Genomic DNA, 25,442 nt, shown 5'->3' on the forward strand with positions numbered 1-25,442 from the left:
ATGAGGGGTGGGTGGTGAAAACAGGAACGCTGGGGAGAGGGGCTTTCTGCTGCTGCCCATCAGGGGTCCCACATGTGGGCTGAGGGGCAGTTTGGGGGCCAAAGGGATAGTTAAAAATTGGGGTGGGGAAGGGGACCATCAATGAAGGTGGGCTGATGGAGACCGGTCCCTTTGCAGGTGCCTCTGCTCCACACGGCAATGAACTTGGGAAAATGGGAGAGATCTCACACTGGAGTCCGGAGACCTGAAAATGCCAGCCTGGGAATGGGGAGTGGTGTTCAAGTCAGTGACACCAGGATCTAAAGTAGGCTGAGAGGTCAGACCTGCAGATGCCATGGCTGTGATGGTGGAAGCGACTGCCACAGGAGGTATGGGCTGGCCGGTGAACACAGGGCTCTTGGTGGAAGGGACTGGAAGATGAGTGGGTATGAAAAAAGGAGGGAAAGCTACACACATAGGTGTCAGGGATTCTTTTTGGCAGGAAGGTGGCTGGAAGGAGAAGGATGAGGTGCCAGAAGATGTGGGGAGGCTAGAAATAGAAGCCGCTGTAGCTCTGATGAATGAAAAGGACCTCCATTCTCATGAAGTGGAATTCCCTAGGACTGGATCTAAAGAGAGGAAGAGAATCAGCAGGAACAGGAGGAGAGTTTGGGACTGTGTATCTTGTTTCCTGATCAGTATTTGGGGTGGAGTTAGAGAAGGTAGACGGATAGACAGGCTTGGGGGTCTGGCAGATAGGTCAGCCAAGTCAGTGGGAGGAGGAGAGACCTGTAAAGTGTGGGTGACCAGGGGCAGGGAGGTTGCAGTCTCCAAGGCAGGAGGGGAGAAGGGAGGGGTAGGCTGAGTGGCCCTGCGGTCTGCCATGACCCCGTTTGATCCTCCAAGATCTTGTTCCGCTGACACTCAGTGTTCCTCTCCAAGCTGCCCGGGTTTTTGGCAACAGCTGTGCAAGGAAGCTGAGGAGGCGGGGGCAGCTCACCTTGGCCCCACAGCAGCAGCAGTGTCAGGGGCAGCACAAGTGGCACGGTGATTCTCCGTTTGCAGGGCCTACTGCTGGGAGATCCCGGTGGACAAGAGCTCCTTGATGGGATGTCTGCAGGCTTTCATCCTGCATCTCCTTCCCGGACGTCAGTGAGCCTGGAGAGCTGGGCCCACGGTCTGCACCCAGCACTTCCTTTGGTGACCTCTCGGGCAGCAGGGAGCAGCACGGGGTGGGGGCAGAGAGCACCACTGCATCTGGATCAGGCTTCCACAGAGGCAGGGCATCTCCAGCAGGGCTGTGTGAGGTGGCGACAATGTGGCTTTCCCGGGAGGTGATTATCAGAGACATGTGGGTGTTCTCACTCAAGCTGACTTCTGGGTGCTTGGGATGGAGGTCCGGAGGCCCAGGACTGCACTCAAGGGAAGTGAGGATTCCATTGGTCTCCAGAGGACTAGATGTCAATGGTACATCCCCACTGCTGTGGGGACTCTGTGCCCATCGCCCTGTCCTTTGGTCTCTACTTGATCCTCCTCCTTTGCCATCCTTTTTCTGGTACCTTCACCTCAGTCTCCTTTGGGCAAGGAAGGTTGAGGTGACTGGATGGTACCGGCTTCATAGCCTTGACTACCTGCTCAGGTGGAAGGGAGGAGAGTAAATTTGCACCCTGGAGGAGGGATCTGTATGGTTCTTGTGTGTCTGAACATCATGGAATGACAGTGGACAGCACGGGCTTCTTTGGGGAGTCCCTCCAGTTCACCAAGGGGAGGATCCCCAGAGAGGAGCACATGGCATCTGGGATTGGATACTGCCTCACGGGTGTGACGTAAAAGCCAGCTGGTAAAGGCACAGGATCCCAGTGGAATAGCCTGTGACCAGGGCGGTGTGCCTGGCCAGGTGGGGCAGCATCGTGGGCAGGGGAAACCAGCAGGCGAGGGCCAGGTTGGGGGACAGCAGTGGGAAGGGGACAAAATTTAGAAAGGAAATTGCCCATATAGAGCCTATTGTGCGCCAAACAATCCCCAGAATGGAGGCTGAAACTGGAGAGCATCTCCATAGCTTCCAGCTCTTCTGGAGGTCAAACAGGTACTGCCCTGTTCAGCCTGGAGCTTGTGACATCTCTTTGGAACATGTCACAGAGAAAGAGCACCAGGGGCACATGAAAGCCCAGTGCATGAAGAGATGGCATCAAAGGGCAAAGCAGAGGCCCCATAGGCCAGCCCAGTGGAACTTTCTAGCTTCTGTGACTTGCTGCTGTGGTTGCAGCTGTTTGGCATCAGATGGGGCCACCATGCCGGAATAGTTCAGGACTGGGAAGCCCCATCCCCAGAGCTCACCCAACCTGGGCACTGGCTCTGCAGTCCCCTCTGAGCCTGGATGTGTGTCCCCAGCCCTTTCGCCTGGGGTCCCGAGATCAGAGCCTGCTCAAAGCCAAGCCAGGAGCCACCCAGATCCTGCCAGCACATGGCCTGCCTCCCCCGGGGACCCCTCGCCCCAGCTTCTCTGCAAGGCCTGGAGCCAGGCATACCCTCTCCAGTATCACTAGCCAGGCAGCGAATGTTCCTGAGGAGGGACAGGAGCTTGACCTGACTAGATGCTGCACCTATGACGTCCTTTCCTGGCAGGCAGGTTCTTCCTTCACTTCTTTTGAGAAATTTGGTAAAACAAACTTTAAACATTAGAACAGCCTAGATTTTCTCTCTGGTCTAGTTTGAAGGATTCAAATATATAACAATTCATTGGGAAGCTGTAACTATTCAGATCCACCAAGGACCTAACCCTGGTGGCCTAGTGGTTAAGGTTTGCAGCTCTCACCGCCCTGGCCAGGATTTGATTCCCGGTCAGGGAACCTCACTGCCCATCTGTCCCTTGTCGTACGGTGGCTTCGCACTAAGCACATAAGTGCTCAGAAACAGTCTATTAACATGCAAGCCCTCATAAAATTATCCGATTTTCATTTAATCTTATTTTGAATTTTAAAATTGTTTTTTATGATCTAGAACCTTCCAACCTGTTGCCTAGCCTTTTGTTGTATTTCCAATATACAGGGATTCTCTTAATATTTCCAAGTTATTTACAAAGAAAAAACCAAAAAAATGACTTTGTTTTCCAATCACATATTTATCTATTTAGACAGTTGTTACCATAGCATTCAAAAGAAGTCTGAGAATAACATCTAAGAACAAAGATGGAAAGATGTCCAATTGTACCCATACACAGTAGGAGCCTTCCTTTCAGGCCCATATAGAGTAATAGCAACACAATTTTTCTTAGTATTCAAGGTCATTTTGACCTCATTTAATCTTTGTGTATCATAAACACAGATTTTTCTTGAAAAGTGATTTCCAGGCTACACAAAGAAAATCAAACGTCTATCAGAGCTTTGGAATGATCAAGGAAGATGAATAACACAGTATAAACAAAATTACTTCTTTCCATAGGCTATACTCAGTAATTACACAGCAAAAGATGAAAAATCCAGAAGGAAGCCATTGATATAATGACTATCTTACACGTATTTTTATTTATTTCTAAGAATTGAAAGGGAACTATCAGGACTTCAAATAGATTTTGAAGAGATGACTTTAAATGGTAAAAAACTTGGGGAGCATATCATATGCGTGTGTGGTACACATTGTCTCTTAGGAATTTTTTTTAAGATAAGGTCGGCAAACCACAGTCTGTTGGCCAAATCTGGCCCATCACTATTTTTGTACTGCCCTGAGCTAAGAATGGTTTTTACATTTTTAAGCGATTGGAGAAAAAAATCAAAAGAAGAATAATATTTTATAATATGTGAATATTACCTTAAATCCAAATTTGGGTGTCCATAAATAGTTTTATTGGCGCACAGCCCACCCGTTTGTTATGGTTTGGCTGAGTTCACGCCACAACGGCAGAGTTGAGTAGTTGTGCAAAGCCTGAAGTATTTACTATCTGGCCTTTTCCAGAGAAAGTTTGCCAACCTTTGTTTTACGAGCTTTCCCCTAAAGAAACAGTGAGGCCTTCAATAAACTGAAGACTTCTTTACAGAGATCTCCTGCGTCAGTGATAGATTCTGTTTTTTTAAATAAAAGAAAGAAAATGCACAAACTCGGTAAAGATAAGACAGTTGCCATATCATAAAATAAAATTATAGACATGATTTTGTTAGATTTAGGATGCTTCTTTTTCCACTTTAGGTAGTGAGCATAGTTATTAAGAAGATGTGCTGTAAGGTCATTCTTTTTCCTTGAATCTTGATTAGTTTTCTGTGATCCTGAGCTAGGTACTTAACCTCTCATAAGCCTCGGGTTTCTGATAAAAATAGGGTAATAATTGTGCCAACCTCATGAAGTTATGGTGGTAGTAAGAGTGATTTTTTAAAATGAATTATTTAGCTCAGTACCTGGAACATAGTAGGTGTGCAATAAATTTTTTTATGATCATCATCATCATGTGAAAATGTCACTTTCTGCTGGTCCACTCCATTGCTGCCTATCACTTCTGCTTTGACAAGGAAATCGGCAAAACCCTCCTTAGGTAATTTCACACAGCAAGAGCCCCTCTCTCTGTAGTATCTGCAGAAAAACTGTCCCAGGTGCACAAATCCAAGAGTGTATTTGACAGAGTGTGGAAAAAGGGAAGGCCTGGATGTCTAGAAACAAGGATCACACAGATAAAGAGTGCTGGTCGGCAGCTGGATTGAGCTGTGAGCAGGACCTTGGGATTTTCCATGTTAGACTCCATTCCAACTCTTTCTATGGAGAGCCCACAGTTCTGTGATGGGCTGTTGATGAAAGCTCTTTGATTTAGTAGCTAAAGTCTTTTTTTAGAATGGATGAAGTTTTCGTCGTTTTATCCCATTTTATGTTAGGTTAACACTGTCGTTTTTCTTTTCTTTCTTGGTGTCTTTGATGATGTTTCCAACCAGAAATGCTCTTAGAAAATCATGAGGGTGTAATGCTGCAATTCTTGGAAACAGTGATTTTTTTGTTCCTACTGGGCTTGCTGCTGCCTACCTCCTGCCTGAGCTTGTTCTTTCCCTAGAATCATGATGACTCTGGATTACTGCAGGAGAGCCAAAGCCCAGCGAACACATGGCTCCTTTTCTTTCCTCATCTCTAAGTGGGTCGTGACCAGCCTCAGCAGGGGTGGTCTCTTCTGCTCACTAGGGGCGGTCTGGAGTCAATTGATAAACAGCATGAGGAGGAGAACCTTCTTTGGTTGCTCTTTATAGAACCAATCTCTGCCTAAAGAGAGCCAAAAGGGGAGAAAAATCCCCTCGGACAAACAACTCCTTCATCTCCTCAACCCCTCAAAATCATTTACAGAAATATCAGAATTCCAGAAGGTAGCAAAAATCTCCACAATGCAGCTGAGAAACAGAATTTCTCTAGGTCCATTTCCTTTGTTTTTTTGATCATGTAAAAGTTTGTACAAATCTCACTTTTTTCACTTCCTGTGTTTTCTGTCTTGACATATTGTTTTGAGGAAAATCCCTCTGAATTTTATCCTTGTTCCTCAATAACAGTTGAACAATTATGGTTAATTGAGTTTAGCCACCCAAAAGAAGAACAAAATATTTTAGCATTCTTATATACCCTAGTTGGACTCATGGTTAAGAAGACGAATACAAACACCCAGACGTCACCCTGGTGTGTGGGGATAAAACCCAAAACTGTAATGCTCACACATGTGCCTGTGCGTGGAATGAGGTTGGGGAGGAGGAGGGTGGCCTCTGTTTACTGGTAGGAGTAGCTCTCATCATCGTATTCCAGCTCATTGTCATCATCATCATTCAGCAGCCCATACTTAAACTTCCGGTAGACAGTGCCATCTTGGCCCATGTAGACAATGTCATCATCGTCATCCTCATCATAGTCCCGGTCCCTGTACTCAATCACTTGATCCTCTTCGAAGCTGGTGCTCTCGCGAGGGCTGCTCTTATAGGAGGAGTAAGACTTGCTAGGGTCAGCCAGTTTTTCATAGCGGACCTTTTCTGCTCGCTGGACTCGGCCCCGTGATTTCCTCCACACCATCACAGCTGCCCCGAGCAGAAGCACCAGCATAATGGAGGAGGTGATGAACAGGGCTGTCTTGGAACGTTCAGCTGCAGGCCCTATCTCACTTGCTCGAAGGATACACTCGTCTGTTGGAAGATGACCCAAAGGAAGAAGGCAGAGGAGAAGGGTGGGGAGAAGAAATGGAATGCAGACAATTAGTTTCTGAGATAAAGAACTTTATCTTTTAAACCTAAAATGGTGGAATCACTGTCTCTGATTTCCTTAGAGAGCACACCACTCTACAGAAGTGCACCCCATGAGAGTCCCAGTCTGTGTCAGATGATACCAACAAACCCTTCTAGGAGGAAGGTCGGTTTGAGATCCAACGCGAACCCCCTCATCCCCATGCCTCATGGGTCAGTCACCAAGTGTCCAACCTTACCAATAGATTCTTCTATTTCCTGCCTCAGAAAGATACTCCATCTAGGGCCATGTTTCAGTTGTTACTAAATGCTCTACTTTCTGTTTCAATTCTGATTTTTTTTAAGATTGAGTCCTCTCCCCAGCTACCTTTAAACCTGGTCCAACATGATTATCCCACTGTTCATGCGCAGGAGCAGATTATTTATAAGACCATTGACTCATTGCTATAGAAATAACTTAAGTCAATCTGTTTCTTGACAGTTGAGGAAACCGAGGACCACAGAGAGGAAGTGAATTGTTACATTGTCAAAGGTAAGAGCTTGTTTGTGGAGCAATCAGAATGTGAACCCAGGAATCCTTACTCCACACTGCAGTCTGGAGACATTAAGGCAAAACACTGTGACAGCTGTTTTTTGACTTCTTGGCATTCTGTGGCTCTAATCTGGTAGGAGGAGAAGCACCACCTTTAAATTCTGACAACCAAGTTGAGTGACAAGGGATTTCTTCAATCAAACTTAAGATTTCTGAGGTTGAGGGCTCTGCCCACTGTCATTCATCAGCCTCTTGGGGTTTTTTTTAAGATTTTATTTTTTTTTCCTTTTTCTCCCCAAAGCCCCCCGGTACATAGTTGTATATTCTTAGTTGTGGGTCCTTCTAGTTGTGGCATGTGGGACACCGCCTCAGCGTGGCTCAGTGAGCAGTGCCATGTCTGCGCCCAAGATTTGAACCAACGAAACACTGGGCCATCTGCAGCGGAGCGCACGAACTTAACCACTCGGCCACGGGGCTGGGCCGGCCCCCATCAGCCTCTGTTTTGATGCCTTAGTTGAGAACATGGAGTAACCAAAACAGTATCACAGAAGAAAGGATTAAACCATAACGTCAGTGAAGAGCTCATTTTTCTTACTTCTCCCTCATTTATTCAGTTGGTATGATTTGGATAAGTTACTTAATTTTTTTTTTCTCTTCTTTAACTTACCAAACGGGAATGTGAAAGAGAGTATAAAAGAACTAGAGAGAAAAACTAGTAGGTTATGTTGGATGTACATGTTGAAATACATATTAAGTTTTCCATAAATATTTTTAGAACCACCTGGGTCTGGTCCCCAGGATTCTTTTATGAGAGATTCTGGGTACATTATACATACTAGCGTAATGGATAGAATATTGCTGCCAGTTATTTTAGGGCCAATTATTTTTGCTTATTAGATATTGGATGAAATCAAGATGCGATGATGTACACCTGAAGTTTATATAGTGTTGTAAACCAATGTTACCACAATAAAAAATAAATTAAAAAAAAGATATTGGCCAATTACATCTCATTCATCACCGATATGTAGCTCTGTCTCTTTTTGCTGTGATAAACAAGTTTTCTGTTTTATCATAACTTTCGTTCTTATGGGATTTTGCCCATCAAGCAGAATTTCCTCTTCTAAAATAACAGCATTATCATTATTGCTTTTATCATTAATAATATCAGCACAGAATTTTTCCCTGGAGGAAATATTAAAGCACCAGAGGGATGGATAAGCCATCTGTATGTGGTACTTGGAGATGAATACCGCCCAAGGCAGGAGAGTCAAGAAAAGAACTTTGGAGGTTGTTCCAATTACTAGGGTGCCATATTCAATCATGCCTTACTATTCTCCAGTCTTAGGTCTGCAGAGTCAGAGTTAGCCTCCGCGATCTGGCTTCTTTGAAGAGACAAGTGTCTCACGAGAGAATGAGGAGGTAATCAAGAGTATTTAGACTTTGGCAGAGTTGTCCAGGTGGATCTTTATGAGCCACAGAAGGCCAAGAAAAGCTGACTAAATAGTTCTTAGTGGTAACAGGCTTGCAAAACTCTATACCCAACATGTACACACTTCTGGTTTCATTTAAAGCCATCCATGTAATGAGGGTTATGATTCTTAGCTGACACAGCATGGATATTTTAGACCCTGAAGGTGGATGTATAGGATGAGCTGGGAAAATCAGCTGCTTGCAGGGGTGGGAATGCTGAAAGAAAGAAATAATTAGTTTTGGGGAAGATGATATCTAGAATTTAGTTGAAAAGGCTGATAAAAAAATAAAACAGAAACAGTTAGGTGTCTGAGATTTACTTCACTTATCAATGGACAGGCTCCTATGAGTATGGTGTCTTTGTTTGTCAGGCCATGTCTGAACCCCAAGGAAATGATCTGCTTCTGGACTAGAAAGTGCATTTTAAAAATTTATTTTTTCTTTCTGTAAGGAATCACTCCATTTGGGATCTTTTTAAGGTTGTGGCCAATGAGGACCAAGTACCCACACGGATGGGGCTGGGGGTGGAAATAGTTGGGGGACAAAAAATTGGTAGAAGAAGTTTTGTTTCTTCTTAGCCTTCAAGGAAAGTTTATTTCTAAAATGCCTTGAGTCTCTAAAGGGAAGCACAGCTTTGGGCTGACTGACACAGAATGATTCTTCAACAGAATCAAGACGATATTGGCATCAACTTCTTTGATAGTTTATTGTTTTTCCTTTTTTCACAGGAGGGAAGAATTAAAAAAGGAATAAAGTAACTTTATAAAGACAAAATTCTAGACCTTCTTGAGCTCTAATTTTGGAGGAAGCATAGCAGTAGAAAGAATGGGGGGTTTGCAGTGCAAAGGACCCCCAATCTAATTACAGATGAGCCTCTCAACAATGGTAGGGACTCGGGCAGACTAATCAAACACTTTGAGTCTCAGTCTCCTCATCTGTAAAACTGGATTAATAATATCTACTTTATGAGATGATGGACAGAAAGTTTCAAGTACAGTAGGCACACAGCAGGCACTCAATAAAGAGGTAACTCTATTGATTCTCCAGAACTTTCCATCTTCCTCCCTCCATGCTCCCATCAGCTTCCTGAGGACACACCCTTCCTCTGCAGACTGCTCTCCCACTCCCCTTACCCATGGTGCCCTGGCAGTCACAGCACTCCTGGGCATCGGTGGGATCGGAGGCGTTGCAGCAGCGCAGGCAGCGGCTGTCATCCATGTGCAGCACCAGGTTGGCAGGGCACACCGTGCAGTTCTTGGCGCCAGGTCCCTTGCATTCTATGCAGCTCTCATGACATTTTTCACAGTTAAGTTTCTCCCCCTGTCAAGAACAACCAGGAGATTCTTTTTGAGTGTTGAGGAATTAAGAAGGCACTGGAGTTCCCAGATGGGGGTTCCATCTTGTCTCCATAAGGGAAGAAGGCTCGCGGGGGATAACAGGAAGATGGTTTATTCTGGGTCCATTTGAACTGTGCAGAGGGAAAGACAAAACCGACTGTCTGCACCTGGATGGAACCATTGCTGGGCTTTACCCTCTGAGTTCTACTGGTAACAATAGTGGGAGAACAGGTTTCTAGAATAGCTCAGGTTACAAACTGAGGCTCATGCCCTGTACCTGGTCAAGGACAAGTTTTGTCTGGCTCATGCTAAATTGACTTTCATAGTTTAAAAAATTTTCTTTACTTTTGAACTTTGGGAGAATGGTATGATAGAAAAAGAAGGAACAGAAATTGCCTTTGTTGAGCACCTTGGCATGTTTCAGGCGCTGAGAAGGTGCTTTCTCAGCTGTTACAGCCGTTATTATCTCATCCGATTCCGGATTAGGAGTCAGAACCCCTGGGTTCAGTTGCAGCCTGTTACTTACTACCCATGTGATCTTTAGCAAATTATTTAATCTCTCTGAATCTCAATTTCACCAAAGTGGAATGAGGGCTGTTTCAGAATTTAAAGAGAACTCATATGTGAATATGCTGGGTTGTGTTAATTTCACCATGGAGAAATTTACTTAATTTCTAAAGTTTGGAAATGCAATCAAGAAGTTAGTGGACGAGAAAATCTATGGTTTCTGGGCAAATAATGAAAATATATCTCTCTTAATACAGTGAAGGGGTGGAGGAAATGAAAGACCAACATGAACTGTGTAGTTCTGACATTATTCAGATGTTTCAGGTTGGACAGTAGAAGGGTAAGAGAGAAGATATTTCTTATTTCTGACATAATATTCCTTTATAGACCTGAATCATCTTCTTTTTTTTTGTGGGTGGGGGGAGGAAGATTAGCCCTGAGCTAACATCTGCTGCTAATCCTCCTCTTTTTGCTGAGGAAGACTGGCCCTGAGCTAACATCCATGCCCATCTTCCTCTGCTTTATATGTGGGATGCCTGCCACAGCATGGCTTGATAAATGGTGCATAGGTCCATGCCCGGGATCCAAACCAGCAAACCCCAGGCCTCTGAAGCAGAGTGTGTGAACTTAACCACCTAAACTTGAATCTTCTAAGGTCATAAGCAATGAATGTAAAGTTAATTCTGAGGCCTTCGTTTCTTAATTTCCCCATTATTTCTCTCCAATTGTCTCAGTTCCTTTGATCAAAATTAAGGCTACAGTAGGGTAGCATAATTATTCTATGATGCAATGGTAGAAGATTTTAAAAGATTAAACCTGAACCGCAGTGAGTGTAGGAATTTTAGGACTTTTTGATTTTGCCCAGAATGACATGCAGAAACTAGCTCGCGTCCCTCTGTAGAAATGGCGGAAGGCACACCATGGCCAGCTCTCAGTACCTCTCCCACTCTGTATTCCCCCACCAGACAGTCCGAGGCACAGATTCCTCCCACCAGGTGGTAACTCCACACACAGGATAAGCAATCCAACGCTTCTCTTCCTGAAAGAAAAAAAATGATTCTAAGTTATGAGATTGACCTTGAATTTCAACCTCTGTCTTGATTCCAAAAACTCTTAGGAGCGAGGAATATGTCAAGTAAATTGAAGGAGAAAGGTGAATTGATTGAAGATATGAAAAAAAAAGTCTAGAAGTGGAGACCTAGAAATTATCTAATTAGTCCAATCCATGTAAACTCTGAGTTTGGAAACTGAAGATTTGAAACGACAAATCTTTGATTAACATAATAGGAGAGATTTTCAGAGAATGAGAAATCATGTAGAAAGTTTATAAGAGCTTTATTTGTCATTCTGCTTATTGTTTAACTAGTTTAGAGGACAAGGCTGCTACAAGCTGATTTGGAGGGTCCCAGAACTTGGTGCTTAAATCATGAGTAGGCAGTTCCTCATTGAGAAACAGCACCAGGCTTGGAACTTCAAATACTAGGGCTAAAAGGATTAAGCAGTCATTTTGTCCAGTGGTTCTTAATTTTGGGGGTGGTGGTGATAGATTCCTTTGACGCTCTCTTGAAAACTATGAACACTTTTCTCAGAAATTTGACATCCTATTTGTTTGTTTATTTTCTTAAGTAACTGAAAACTAAGGCCCAGACATGTGAAGTCAGTCAATCAAGGTTACATAGGTAACGGTCAAGTCAAGATTCAAATTCGACTTTGGTGACTCACAGTCAGCATCCTTTCTATCATTCTCTCTGCCTTAATACATGAACCACCAAGTAGGGGAGGCCTGAATCTATGGACTCTGTTTGCTGTGGAGGTGATGCCCCTCTCTCCTAATTCAGAGACCTCAAGAATGACTGATGCAATCATTTCCTTCTATGCAGCTATCAAGGGATAACTTCTGGAAAGAGTTTGAGGAAAGGAAACCTGAGCTCTAGTTCATTCTGTTAGGAAGGCCCTGGTGTTTTTGCTGAGAATTTCAAAACAGAAGAAGGGAAATAGGCAGGGCCTGGAATGTGCCTGGTATTGTGAGTTGGAACTTGATATACGTCTTCCCATCAGAGGAATGTTGTAAAGAGTGGTTAGTTGAGCTTGAACTAGAACCAGGAGTCCCGTCCTTCACAATCACTATGGAGTTAAATTGACTTTTCATGTCGGATCAGTGAGCTCAATCATTTATAGTGTTTTTATGGAAAAATTAATTCTGAGCTCTGAACAACAGCTTAGAGAATAAACCTTTATTACCCAATTGCTTCTTAGATGGGGGGCTGCCCGTAGTGATACAAATTCAAAGCCATTTTATTTTTGTTTTACCTCTAGCTTCATGCAGAATTTCCTACAAGTTCTGGAACATAATTGTGGTCTCTGATGAAAGACTCAGTCTTCCTCTACTTCCTTCCTTCCCATCCTACATTTTTCTAAAATATAACTTAGGTGCCTTACTCCAGTTTTAAAATATAAAAGTGTGGATTTGTGTTTTTGTTTATTTTTTTCTTTATGAAGAGAAATTCAGCGTAGGAAAAATTAAGAGGGAAAGAGGCAGTAAAAAGGTTAGGTCACAAAAGTTGTGCCTTAAGATTGGTTACATTTTCCAGAAGACCAGCAACAATTTGGCTGAGGCCTTGATCCTGAGCAATCGCCAAAGGCACTACTTATCACCTCTGGGTGCCAAATCAGGACTCATTTTACATATCCTACATTGATTCATTGCAAAATCTGCATACTTAGGGTACCCAGAGTCAAACCTTAACAAAAGGCAGTTTGTTAATTTCCAGAATGTTTTCTAGTGTTTTCAAGTTGAACGCCCTACATTTATCATTGTTTCTAAGGATCTGCAAGAGCCTTGAGACTTGTAAAGACAGCTTTGGCATTTCCTCAAAATTCAGAAGAGCTTGCCATCTGCTCTCTCTTGGACTGACCCCCACGGGATGAATTCAACCAAGCAGAGCGACCCCTGGGATCTGTCCACGGTGTCATTCCATGTGGACAGAGAGAGGCTGCTCACAGGAGGCTTCGGGTACCAGGCCTGGATTGTTATTTAAAACAATTTTGTGAGGAGGATAAACAAAAAGTTAAATGTGTGAAGGCAAGAAATGAGCTAATCTTGGAGGAACCAGTTGCAACAAAGATGCATATTAAGCCTTAGTATGTTATCCTCCCTTCAACCCCCTCAGAGCTTTTCAGTGTATTTTTTTAACACTCTAATAATATTGGGCAGTCAAATGTGAATGAAATACAATCTATTTGGTAAATTTCTTATTTAGGTTGCTAAATTTTCCCTGAATCTTTCATATATCCTCATTTCTTAGTATGACAGCTAATATTTAAGAAAGAAGGAATTCACCCTTTTTTTCACCCAGTTTATAACCCAAGAGAAAACTTGTCCCCAAAGTTTGTCATCTATATATTGCAAAGCCAGAATACAGCACAAAGATTCACTAACCAGCAAAGGATGGGTGTGGTAGGTGAAGAAAGGATGGCAGAAAAAATGAGTGTCAAGGACAGAAAGCTTCAACCAGGCCTGTTGGGGGTTCAAGTCAAACACAGGAGGGGGAGGTACACACGCTCAGGATGGCTTACAGCCTCACCCAAATATGCCCAGTTATCCCTGGAATACAATCTCAGGGAGACTGTGTTGATGATTTTTTTTTTAAGCCTTTATTTTTTTAGAGCAGTTTTAGGTTTACAACAAAATTGAGAGGGAGGTGCAGAGATTTTCCATTTACTCTCTGTCCCCGCATACGCATAGCCTCTCCGTTATCAACATCACTGACCAGAATGGCACATTTTTTTTTTTTTACTGGCGATGAACATCACCCAAAGTCCACACTTTACCTTAGGGTTCACTCCGTGTTGTACATTCTTTGGTTTGGGACAAATGTATAATGACATATATCCATCTTTATAGTATCATACAGAGTATTTTCACTGCCTTAAAAACCCTCTGTGCTCCGCCTATTTGTGTCTTTCCAGGCCCCACCCCTGGCGACACTGATTTTTTTATTGTCTCCATAGTTTTGCCTTTTCTAGAATGTCATATAGTTGGAATCACACAGTGTGTAGCCTTTTCAGATTGGCTCCTTTCACTTAGTAATATGCATTTACGTTTCCTCCATGTCTTTTCATGGCTTGATAGCTCACAGCTCTTTAGCACTGAATACTATTCCACTGTCTGGATGTGCCGATGAACTTTTGAGACTGGGAATGCTCAAAACCATGATCCTTAATTCACCCAGGAAATCTCAAACCCAATTAAAGAAATTTATAGTTTTTCAAACTGTGCTTACAACATCACTAATAATTTCTTCAATCTTCACAAAAGTCTTAAAAAGCTGCTGTTGTCCTGTTCTCATTGACTGATGTTAAGAGACACTAACTTACCTAATGATGGTCACCTGGTCTTGATTAGAAACCAAGCGCGCCTTCTCCCCCCACTAGCCCACTGCGCTGCAGTAAGCGGCTGGAGCTAGGGTTTTCATATTTAGCAAATTAAAATACAGTATTTTATCTCGCAATCTTAGTTAGAACAAAGGCTCCACACATCTAATAATGGTGGTATCAGAGATACCTTCAATTGTCTAAAAACCTAATAAAGTCAATATTTACCATGATATGGTCAATGACAATGGGAACTTTCCACTACTCTCCCTCCCCACCCCCAATTCAATGTATTCTCTCATTTGTTATCTTATTCTGATTAGAAGTTTTGAGCGGCAAGTATATGTGCCTCTGGAATGAAAAAAAGAGAACACAAATTAATGATTACTTAATAACAGTTTGGAAGGCTAATGCTTTCAAAGATGAGACAGCGGCAGAGAGAAGAGTGGGAATCGCTGTGCTAGCGTTTGCAAGGACTGCCGGGAAGAGGTGGGGAGGGGCAAAGGGGCGGAGTATCAGATGGAGCTCCAAGAGCCCTGCCTGCTCCAATCGGAGCAGCTCTGCCTTGATCAAGGTACATAATAGGATTCAGCCTAAGATTGCATCTGAAGAAAACGGCCAACTGCTGAAATGCCATCTGAAACCACGGTTCTACACTAGAAATGTGCTGTCCAATACAGTAGCCACTAGCCACACGTGGCTATTGAGCTCTTGAAATATGGCTGTCCAACTAGACTTGTGCTGTGAATGTAAAATAAACATCAGATTTCAAAGACAGTACAAAAAAAGAATCTATCTCAATAACTTTTATATTGATTCTATGTTCAAATGATAATATTTTGGATATATTAGTTCAATAAATATATTCTTTATAATATATATATATATTTCCAAAGTATTTTTATCTTTTTAAATGTGGCTACTAAAAATTTAAAATTATATGTATGGCTTGAATTATATTTCTATTGGATAGTGCTGATACACCATGCTGTGAGATATATAAAACAAATTCTAGGACTAGTATGAATAGCACTCATAGGTGAGTTTAGATTTTCCACTAGTCTAAGCACTTCCTGGGTAAGAGTCATTTATGTTTGTTACTGAGAGTCACTCAAATAATAAAAAATTGTTATTGCGCACTCTCTCCAAGTTTTTGTTTTCCGGGATATGTTTTTTTCTTGGTATTAAGACTTGGGCTTTGGTTGCAACCAGGTGAGGAAAGAGGGTGCCGTGACACTGACCGAACGTTGCAGAGAAACGCACAGACGGCAGCCCAGAGCAGGAAGCCACGGCTCTTGCTGAAGATCAAGACCAGCCCCGCCCCGCCGGCGCGTACCTGGCCCCGCCCAGCAGCTCCGTAATTAACATGACGGACTGCAGGTTCCTCTGAGCCAGCAGCAGCTTCCGCTCTTCCTTTTTTTTTTTCTTATAGCTTTTTCTGCTCCTCTGTTTGTAGCTTCTCCAACTTTTTCTGATTCCTACGGAATTCACAGTCCTTCTGTTTCTGTTTCCTCTTGCAAAGCTTTTTCTCTCTCCAATTCTAGCTCTTTTGTTTCCTTTCCTCTGCTCTCTGCCTCTCCTCTTCCTCTTAATTGAGGCATCACTCAGCTGTTTGGTCAAATCAAAATAAACCTTGATGTTGGGGGCCATGGCCTTACAGTCCTCGCCTTTGTACATGAGTTTCATCCTGCACAAGATGTTAGTGACTTGGATGAAGCCCATGTACCTGCGGTACTGGATATACGTCTTAAAGTTCAAGCGTCCCCCGAAACTGAAGGTGTGGAAGTTCTGGGCCATCATCTCTTCCTGTTAGGGGTCCAGCATGGGGATGTGTATGTTCTGTATCTCCCTAAACTTCTCAAATACTTTGACCAGAACCTCCTCACTGGGCTTTTCTGAGCCCAACTCCTCCAGGGGCAGCCCCTCCAGGTGAACTGCGTCTGGCCTCTCTCCTGGCAGCGTTTACTTCATATTCTTCCCCTGCGGAAGAAAGAGTCCCCTTGGTGGCAGGTTGGGAAATGGATTTTGATTTAAGATTTTCATCTTAAAGATGTTGGAGAAGCCACTGAGTTGGATGGTCTTGCCATGGAGGCAGGCCAGGAAAGACTTGACCAGACTTTTGTTCTCTACCTTGCCCTCAAAGTGGACGAAGCTCTTGGAAATCTGGAGGGTGGAGAATTGGTGATTGTGCCCCATGCCTTTCAGTCTTTCCATCACCTCCCAGTTGGGGATGGACTTTCTGGTCTACTTCAGCTGGTGATCTTTGTGATGGGCTTGAGGTAGAGGCTGTACAGAGGCAGAGCTCCACCACCTCAGACGTTATGATCTATGGTAGCTGATGCCACAGCCGTAGCATTAGGCCAGCATGGGGCTCCCCTTGTGTCCTAAGTGGCCACCACTCTGGCCGAAGTTGTGCCCCCCCCGCCCCCCCGCCCCGACCCCAGCAGGGGCTGCCTCCCCACCCAGCATTGCCTCTGTCAGCCGAAGATTTCCCTGAGGTGACCCGCCCCTGTGCTGCCTGCCCTATGACAGTGCTAAGTGCTGGAGATACAAAGGTGAGTAAGACACGTTAAGTTGTGCCTTTGAGGACCTCAGTCTACGGAGACAGGCAAAGGATAAGTAAATTGTTAGAGATATGCCCTCTGGGCTGCAGGGACCTTGACTGTCTTGTTCACAGTTAGATTGTCATTGTCTGGCCATCCTGCAGGATAAATATTTGATGAATAAATAAATAGGTGAATGAATGCAGAGTACTAAGGGAACACAGAATGGAGGAGGGAGGGAAGGCTTTCCAGAGGAAATGCTGACTTTAACAGATCAGTAAGAGGTAGCTAGGCAAGGCAGGCTGGAGACAGTAGTCCGGAAGGAGAAAGGGCAAGGTTGGCTCAGGTTTGCAGTAACTAATTATGCCTGGATTAGAGGCTGGCACAAGAAGTGATGAGAGATGAGCCTGAATGTGAAGAGTCCCATGATGAAGAGCCTCATATGAGAAGCTACTAAGTTAGGATTCTATCCTGAAATCAATGGAGAGTCATTTTTTTTTTAAGTGTGCTTTTTGGTGAGGAAGATTAGCCCTGAGCTAACATCTGTTGCCAATCTTCCTCTTTTTCTATTCTCCCCAAAGCCCCAGTACATAGTTGTATATCCTAGTTGTAGGTCATTCTAGTTCTTCTATGTGGGATGCCACCACAGCATGGCTTGATGAGTGATGTGTAGGTCCGTGCCCAAGATCTGAACCAGTGAACCCCAGGCCGCTGAAGCAGAGCATGTGAACTTACCTACTCGGCCCTTGGCCGGCCCCTGGAGAGTCATTTTTAAGCAGAGAAGCATCATTGTGATATTTGTGATGTAGAAAGGTGAATCTGAGAGCATATGGAGGACTGGTTGGATATAGAGTGGCTGATACTGGAGCCAAGAAGACCAATTAGAGAAGTGGTGAATAATTCAGGCAAGGGAAGATAAGAGTCTGAACTAAGGCAGTGACACAAGAAAGCCAAGATGTGCAATGGAATTAGGAGATATCTAAGGGATAGATTTGACAGGACTTGAGGAGAAATTGACTGTGGGGATTGAGAGAGAAGAAGCAGAGGGTAATGGCCAGGTTACTGTCTCAGGCAACTGGGTAGGTGGTGGAGCCATTCATCAAGTTAGGGAGCATAGGAAAAAATGGTCTAGGGATGGAGTGAGGTGGACTGAGAATAATGCACTTACATTTCAAGTCCGGGGTGTCTGTTGGGCATCCAGTTAGAGATATTAACAGGCAGTTGGATGTACAGAACTTGAGCTCAGGAAACCATTTGGGAAAGAGAAGTAGATTTGGGGGCATCAAGATACTGCTGATACTGGACGCCACCTTCGATCTGGAGATGGCTATGTTCATATGTACTTGGAAAGCACTTAGGAAGAAGTTATTTTAAAATTTCCTCAAGATAGTGCTCAGGAAGGTCAGCTCAGTGGCTAGACAGCAAGGGTGGTTGATAGTCTTCTCCCAGAATGGGGGAGCTGAGTTTTCATCTTGTCATCCCCACTTCTTGACGTTTTTATGTAATGAACCTACTGCTCCAAGATGAATGATTTTGGAAGGGAAAGGAAGCAAGATTAGAAGCAGGCTCTAACTGGTTGACCTTTGCTTGTTTCATCCAAAAGTCTTAAGTACCAAAAAGTAAACAAAAACAAAAAAACCCTGCTCTAAAATACACTCCCTCCCCTGACCCCAGGCACTTGGATTAGAATGAGGCTGGGCAATAATTTAGGGCAGGATGCTCTTCTAAGACTCTGATTATCCATTAGGAACACATATACCTAAAAAATCACATGTAACTTGAGGTTCTGACATGGCCCCTTCACTACAAACTTACTGAAATGGTAGAATAAATATAAACAGAGAGAACCAAAAAAAAAAAAGAGAGAGAGAGAGAAAGAGATAGGTGGGCTCAAAAATAAGATGAAATCTCTTTGGACCAGAAAGGGAATATAAATGCAAAATAGTAGTCAGACTCAAGCCACTCGCCTGCTTTCCTCTGGGCCTAGATGTAGGCAGTGGTGGCTGTAGTTCAACTTTTCTACCATAATAGGAACTGAAAGTGTTTCATATGAGACCTGGGCCAAAATCCAGGCTTAGAGTTTAAAACAGGAGTCAAGGTGGACTCTCTGCCCTCATTGATATCACCTCTGACCAGGAACTACTCTGAGCTGTGGATCGGATTGCTGATGGGATCTCTGTCATCAATATCACCTCCAGGAATGCTGGAACATCCTGTTGCTAGACTGAGTTCACAGTGAGAGGCAGGGATAGAGCTAACCGAAAAACTACTAGACTATAAGGAGTAAGGATAAAGGGAGAGAGGGAGTGAAGAACCAAAAACAAAGTCTCCTGTTCAAAATGAGCTTAAGACCAAAATTCCAAAATATATACAGAAAATAAATGCCAAGAAAGATGACAAACACAATCAAGAATTAGAACATGAATTTAATTCAGATAATATTTTATAGAAAAGTTTGACAAAGTTTTTAAAATTAGCATATTAAAGTGTTCAAAAAATAAGACATAATATACATAAAAATAATAAATTATGAAACCCAAGCAGGAAGATATGAAACAAAGATAGATGGATATGAAAAAGAAACAATTAGAAATCTTAAAAACAAGCCATTTAAATAAAACAACTAAAATAATAGATGGGCTTAACTTTAGACTAAACACAATAAGATAACAAACTAGGGAAATGGAATAGGGTGCTGAAGAATTAACTTAGTATAAACCATGGAGAGTCAAAGAGATAAAAATATAAATGAGCAGGTACGAGACATAAAGATCAGGATCAAGATCATAGAGCAAGAAACTCTGAATTATCTTTAATAAGGAATTCCCGAAAAGGAGATTGGAAGGAAGGGTGGAGAAACAACACTTGAAGATCTAATAGCTGAAAAATTTCCAATTTGCAAAAAGACATTAGGATTTCTTTGTTTTCTATTCATTCAGCAAACATTTAATGTACACTTACTATATGTTACACTCTAGACTAGAACGGGGAGACAACATGAATGTGGTGCAATCCTTCACCTGAGGGTCTCACACTTAGTAGGAGAGATGGATATGTTTAATTAAAATATAATGTAAAAAGAGCTATGGTAAAACCGTGTACTACAGAATCAAGACGAAGGAAAAACGTTTCTGAGAGGACTGAGAAAAGCTTCATAGAGATTACATTTGAGCTGGGCCTTTAAGTTGAGAGTTCCCTAGAGCAGTGTTCTCTGGGAAGAGGAAAGGAATGGACAAAAGTCATGGCGGCATGAAAGAGCATGACTTATTTGTGGCTGCTGAGTGGTTCTATGTGGTTCTAGGTTCTAGAGTATGTGGGAGGAGAGTTGAGACATAAGCTAAAAGGACTCACTGGGGAAAGAATTGAATCACCTTTTAAAAATGGAAAACATTTATTGAAAGTTTATTGAAGGACAATAAGTAAATAAATACCATGGAGAGATATCCCATGTTCATAAATACGGTAACTTAGGGTCATAAAGATGGATTCCCCCCCAAATAAATTAAATGCAACGCCAATCAATATCCAAATGAGTTTTTAAATGAAATGTGACTGATTATGAAGTTTATATGGAAGGAGGGTAAGGAATAACCAAAATCATTTTGAAAAGCATAACAGGAATGTACCCTGTCTGCTATCAATGTTAATCTAATAAGTTTTAACAATTAAAACATTGTAGGAGGTATTTCTTTCTTAAATATTGAGAAGGAGTCACTGTGACCACCTTTCTATGGCAAGCTGTGGAGGAAAGTGAGCAGGGTTGAGTATTAGAACGATCGCTCTGGCATTATAGTACAGGATGACCTGGGTTTGGAGGGTGGCAAGACCAGAGTTGAAGTGATATGCTGGCTGCTTCAGAAAGTCTGCTAAGTGATGCTGAGATGGAAAATGAGGACAGTGAGGATAGAGAAAGAGATCTGAGTAGAGAAATGGTTAGGAGAGAGAATCCACAGACCTGGAGTTTTCCTGTGTTGGAGGTAGGTGGGTTGGGCAGGAGGCAAGGGAAAGAGAAGAGATGAGGAGAACTTCAAGGCCCCTAAGCTCGTAATTGATCGGACGGTGCGCCATGAACAGAAAGAGCGACTATCAGAGGAAACCCCTACTGTGTTGAGTCTGGGGTATGTTGATTTAAGGATCTCTGGGACAGACAAGTAGGCATCTGGAAGATAAGAATGGGGCTTGGCAGAGTTTGAGGCAGACATCTTAAGTAGTTGCCGAAGTAATGAAAATAAATTTCGTTAGGCAGATTCCAAGTTCAACAGGTAGAGAAGGAAGACAGAATAGGAGGAAAACACTGCCTGGAGGCGATGACGCTCTATCTGGGCCTTGAAGGGATGGGAGGATCTGAAGCAGCAGCAATGTGTGCAGGAGAAGCCGAGGCTAGAGGGCAGATGCAGAAGCTGAGAGAGAACTGAGCGTGCTGGAGAGAATTGGTTATGAGGTTGGCAAGCGAGAGGAACCTCCAAAGGTGGTGAAAAGGAGAGAGTGGCTAAGCAGGAAGGGAAACTTTTCATTTTTCACTCACATGCAAAACGAGAGAGGCGCCCTCACCTTTGCATTTATCGCAAGTTGGATGGCATCTCTCACAGGTCTGCGCGCTTTGCTCTGCATAGTAATGCTCTGGGCAGGTGCGACGACACTCTCCCTTGGAGCGGAGCAGAAAGAAAAATGGATCGCAAGACAGGCAGTCTGTGGGCCGCGGGCCCCGGCAGGCCTTGCAGCTCCTGTTGCACCTCTCACACCGTCCGGTGGCGTTTTCTGCATAATATCTGAAACCAAGGGGGAAGTGAAGATTAAATGCTAAGCTTTGCTCCTGAGTTGAATGTGGTAGAAAAAACACAGACAGACAAGGTTTATTTACAGGACAGGTGACTTTAGACTCTTCAGTCATTAGATTCATTGCTAATTACACTAATAAATCTAATGATTCTCAGTTTTATTATTTGTAAATTGGGCATGACAATCCCTCCCCTGCTGTTTGTGAGGATTAAGTTAGATGACACACATGAAAGGATCTAGTCCTTACCTCATGTAGTAGCACCACGATAATGGCTCACTACCTTCGCCTTCTGCCTACCCATGTGCTCCTCCCATTTCACATGAGCTTTAAGTAGTGTGGAGCGGGGTCAGCGAATAGAAGACATTTTAAGTGTACCTCTGAGTGGTTCTTCTAATTTCTCAATTTAAAAAGCATCTTGAAATAGGAAGTGACGTGAGTGATGTTGACGTTTACATAATAGATGTAACCTCTTTCGAAAAGCTTTTTAGAGTCTAAATATAACAATAATCATCATTCATTAAGTTTCTACAATATACCTGGTAGTACACTAGGGACTTCATAAACATTGTTTCACCTTACTGAACCTGAAAATGAGACACTAGAGCATGGCAGCTAGGAGCTGGCTCCCTGGAACAAGACTGCATGGGGTCAAAGCCTAGCCATACCACTGATGAGCTGTATGACCTTAGGCAAGTCACACAACGTCTCTGTGACTCAGGTCTGTAATGTGGGGCTAATGTTAGTGGCTAAAATTAAACAAGTTATTACTGAGAGAGTTGCTAGAACAGTGTCTGGCACATTATAACTAATGTATATTAGTGATAATTATGAATTGTATGATTAATCTTTATAAGAAACCTTATGGTTTAGATACTATTATCACTATTTTACATATGTAAAAACGGAGGCTCAGGGGCCAGCCCCACCCCCAAGTGGTTAAAGTTCCACGTGCTCTGCTTTGGTGGCTGGGCTTCGCAGTTTCAGATCCCCGGTGAGGACCTACTCCATTCATCAGCCATGCTGTGGCAGCAACCCACATACAAAGTAGAGGAAGATTGGAACAGATGTTAGCTCAGGGCAAATATTCCTCACAAAATAAATAAATGAATGAATAAATAAAAAAAGGGAAGAAAGAAATTTAAAAAAACCCCTAAGGCTTAGAGACTTTAGACAACTTGCTTAAGGTCAAACAGCTAGTGAAGTGGGGCAATATGATTTGAACTTCTCTCTTAAATACCACTATAATAAAGCAGTGCATTATTTGAAGGTAAACAAAAAATTTTCAAGTAAAATAGAAGAGAGCAAAGGAATCATTGTCAAAGATGAACTTCTAGAAGTCCTCTGACCCACCTCAGCATCTCTGGACGTTGCACGCTGAAGCCATCCTAGAAACCCGAAGGCTCACTGTTGGTTTCTCTAATGCAAAACTATTGGCCTATCAGGTTTGTTTTGTTTTGTTTTTTTGATGAGGAAGATTGGCCCTGAGCTAACATCTGTCCCAATTTTCCTCTACTTTTTTGTATGTGGGATGCTGCCACAGCACGGCTGCTGTTGAATGGTATAGGTTCACGCCCGGGAACCGAACCCTGGCCACCAAAACAGAGTGCACTGAACTTAACCACTAGGCCATGGGGCTGCCCTACTCTTTGATAATTTTTAATGCCTATTTGGTATTGATAAGCTTTCTTCTCCACAGTTCCTATTGATGCCTTTCATCTTAATAACAGTCTATAATAACAACATTAGTAAAGAGCGTTTATGCTGCTTTAGAGTTTATAAAGTATTTCCCCTCACAGTGTATCATTACGTTATGATTTGATTCTACAACAATCCTGTGAGATTGATATTATTCTCTCCATTTTACAGATGAGGAATCTGAGGCTCCGAGAGGTTAAGTGAGCTTCCCAAAGCTACCATGTGTGGCTATTAATACACAGAGGAACCAAGACTAAAAAGCAGATCTTCTGACTTCTGTCCTGTGTATTCCCTCTGTGGATCAGTATGGTTTTCACTTCTCCCTGTTGCTTTCCCTTTTGAGTCTTATGTGATCTTTATCAACAATCAGTTCACGATTGATGCTTTCTTGTGTTCTCTTTTCATCAGCCTGTCTCTCAAATACCTCCGAGTCTTCCTGAGTGACTAGAGTGGTCACTGTTCCTCACCTGACTGCAGAAGGAGAGACGAGCCTTGACTTGCCACAAGCTGAGCCACAGGGGGACAAGGGTCCTCACTCAGACCACTGACAGGTGGCTAGGTAGAGGTGGACTCAGCATTACCTAGTCTTGGTTTTAGTTTTCAACAAGTTAGTGGAACTCAAATAAACTTTAAAAAACCTAAAGGAGGGGCCAGCCCAGTGACATAGTGGTTAAGTTCTCACAGTCTGCTTCAGTGGCCTGGGGTTCTCATACAAAATAGAGGAGGATTGGCACAGATGTTAGCTCAGGGCAAATTGTCCTCAGCAAAAAAACAAAAATTAAAAATTAAAAAATTCTCAAAGAGTAATCCTAAGGGAAAGACAACGAAGAGTTTAATGGATCAGATTAAAAGAAGAGAAGAGTCCAATGGCACTGCTTACTTTGATGACTCTTTTGCATGAGATGACTGTGAAATCTCTGAGCCTCATGCTTGAAGGGGATCTTGTGCATAAGTACAAACAATAACTGGGGCCTTAAAGAACTTGCGCTGAGGTTAAACACCAAAATAATTACGTGCACTGGGACAAGGTGTGGAGGATTGTATTCCCGCCTTTCCGAGGCAAAGAGACGTAACATACGAAGTTTATGCAATGCGTGTGCAACATTGATCCTACAAAAGGAACTAGTTCACTTAAATATCTCCACTTATACCTCATTTATACCTCACTTATTCTCCATCAGAGATTTATGGCAACCCATACCTTTCATCTCCTCCCAATGGGTAACTTGACACACCATGGAATAATTGTCTTCTTAGTTCCATGGTCTGCAATCTATTTAGATCACAGGATTATACTCTTGTGTGTGTATAAGAGTATTTAATGACTTGATTTGAGGAAGATGGAGATTCTTTATATGGGATCCATATCTTTTCAGGCACTTATTGGGATGAGGATGAAGGGCTAAGCGAGGTAGTCCCATCTCCTCTCCTGTCTGGCGGGGCCCTTTCTTCATTGATCTGTATGGTTGGTGTTTTTTTAAAGGCTGCTAATGTGTGTGTCTCTGTGCCGAGTGTTGTAGTAGCATGTGTGAAAAATAAGAGGTGTTTTTCTTCTAGGAGCTTATAATTTTCTTGGGAAGAGGTATATAAGAAGAAGCTCTTGAAGGTCAAGGTCTCTGTATTACTCATACAAGGTACACTTCGTTAAATATGTATTGAATGAATGAATGAGTGAATAAATGAGGTAAATCAAAATACAATGCAGTGTGTAGCACTACAATGAGTGATAAAAGCAGTAATTGCTGTAGGACTGAAGAGACGAGAAGAGATGTGCAGATCTGGCAAAAGCACTGGGGGAAAGTGCAAGGTTACAGCCCTTCAATCTGTGTCTGGGAACTCTCAGTGCCTTAGGTTACTGGCTGGGAAGGAGGAGTTAGTAACAGGCTTGTAATCAATCTTCCTCTTTACTGGAGATGCCAGGGGAAAAAAGGGATGAGTCAGTCAAATACTCTTCCAAATATGTTGGTAACCAGACCTCCTGATAAACACACTAACAGTTTTTCCTAGCAGAAAAATAATTTCTTTTTTTTTTTT

At 42.9% G+C, this 25,442-nt stretch overlaps 1 protein-coding gene across 2 annotated transcripts in view; it reads right to left on the reverse strand.

Moving 5' to 3' along the window:
* Window positions 1-3,130: 3,130 nt before the first annotated feature.
* Window positions 3,131-25,442, reverse strand: part of PCSK5 (proprotein convertase subtilisin/kexin type 5) — a 437,872-nt gene continuing 415,560 nt past the window's right edge. For both annotated transcript variants that reach the window (XM_046664811.1, XM_046664810.1), the window contains 4 exons: window positions 21,485-21,702; window positions 10,955-11,055; window positions 9,306-9,492; window positions 3,131-6,110 (listed from right to left, as the gene is read on the reverse strand). In XM_046664811.1, coding sequence (XP_046520767.1) covers window positions 5,704-6,110; window positions 9,306-9,492; window positions 10,955-11,055; window positions 21,485-21,702 — 913 coding nt within the window. In that variant the 3' untranslated portion in view covers window positions 3,131-5,703. The remainder of the gene's footprint in view (window positions 6,111-9,305; window positions 9,493-10,954; window positions 11,056-21,484; window positions 21,703-25,442) is intronic.

This window comes from Equus quagga, chromosome 6, assembly GCF_021613505.1.
Source record: "Equus quagga isolate Etosha38 chromosome 6, UCLA_HA_Equagga_1.0, whole genome shotgun sequence".
Classification (NCBI taxonomy): Eukaryota; Metazoa; Chordata; class Mammalia; order Perissodactyla; family Equidae; genus Equus; species Equus quagga.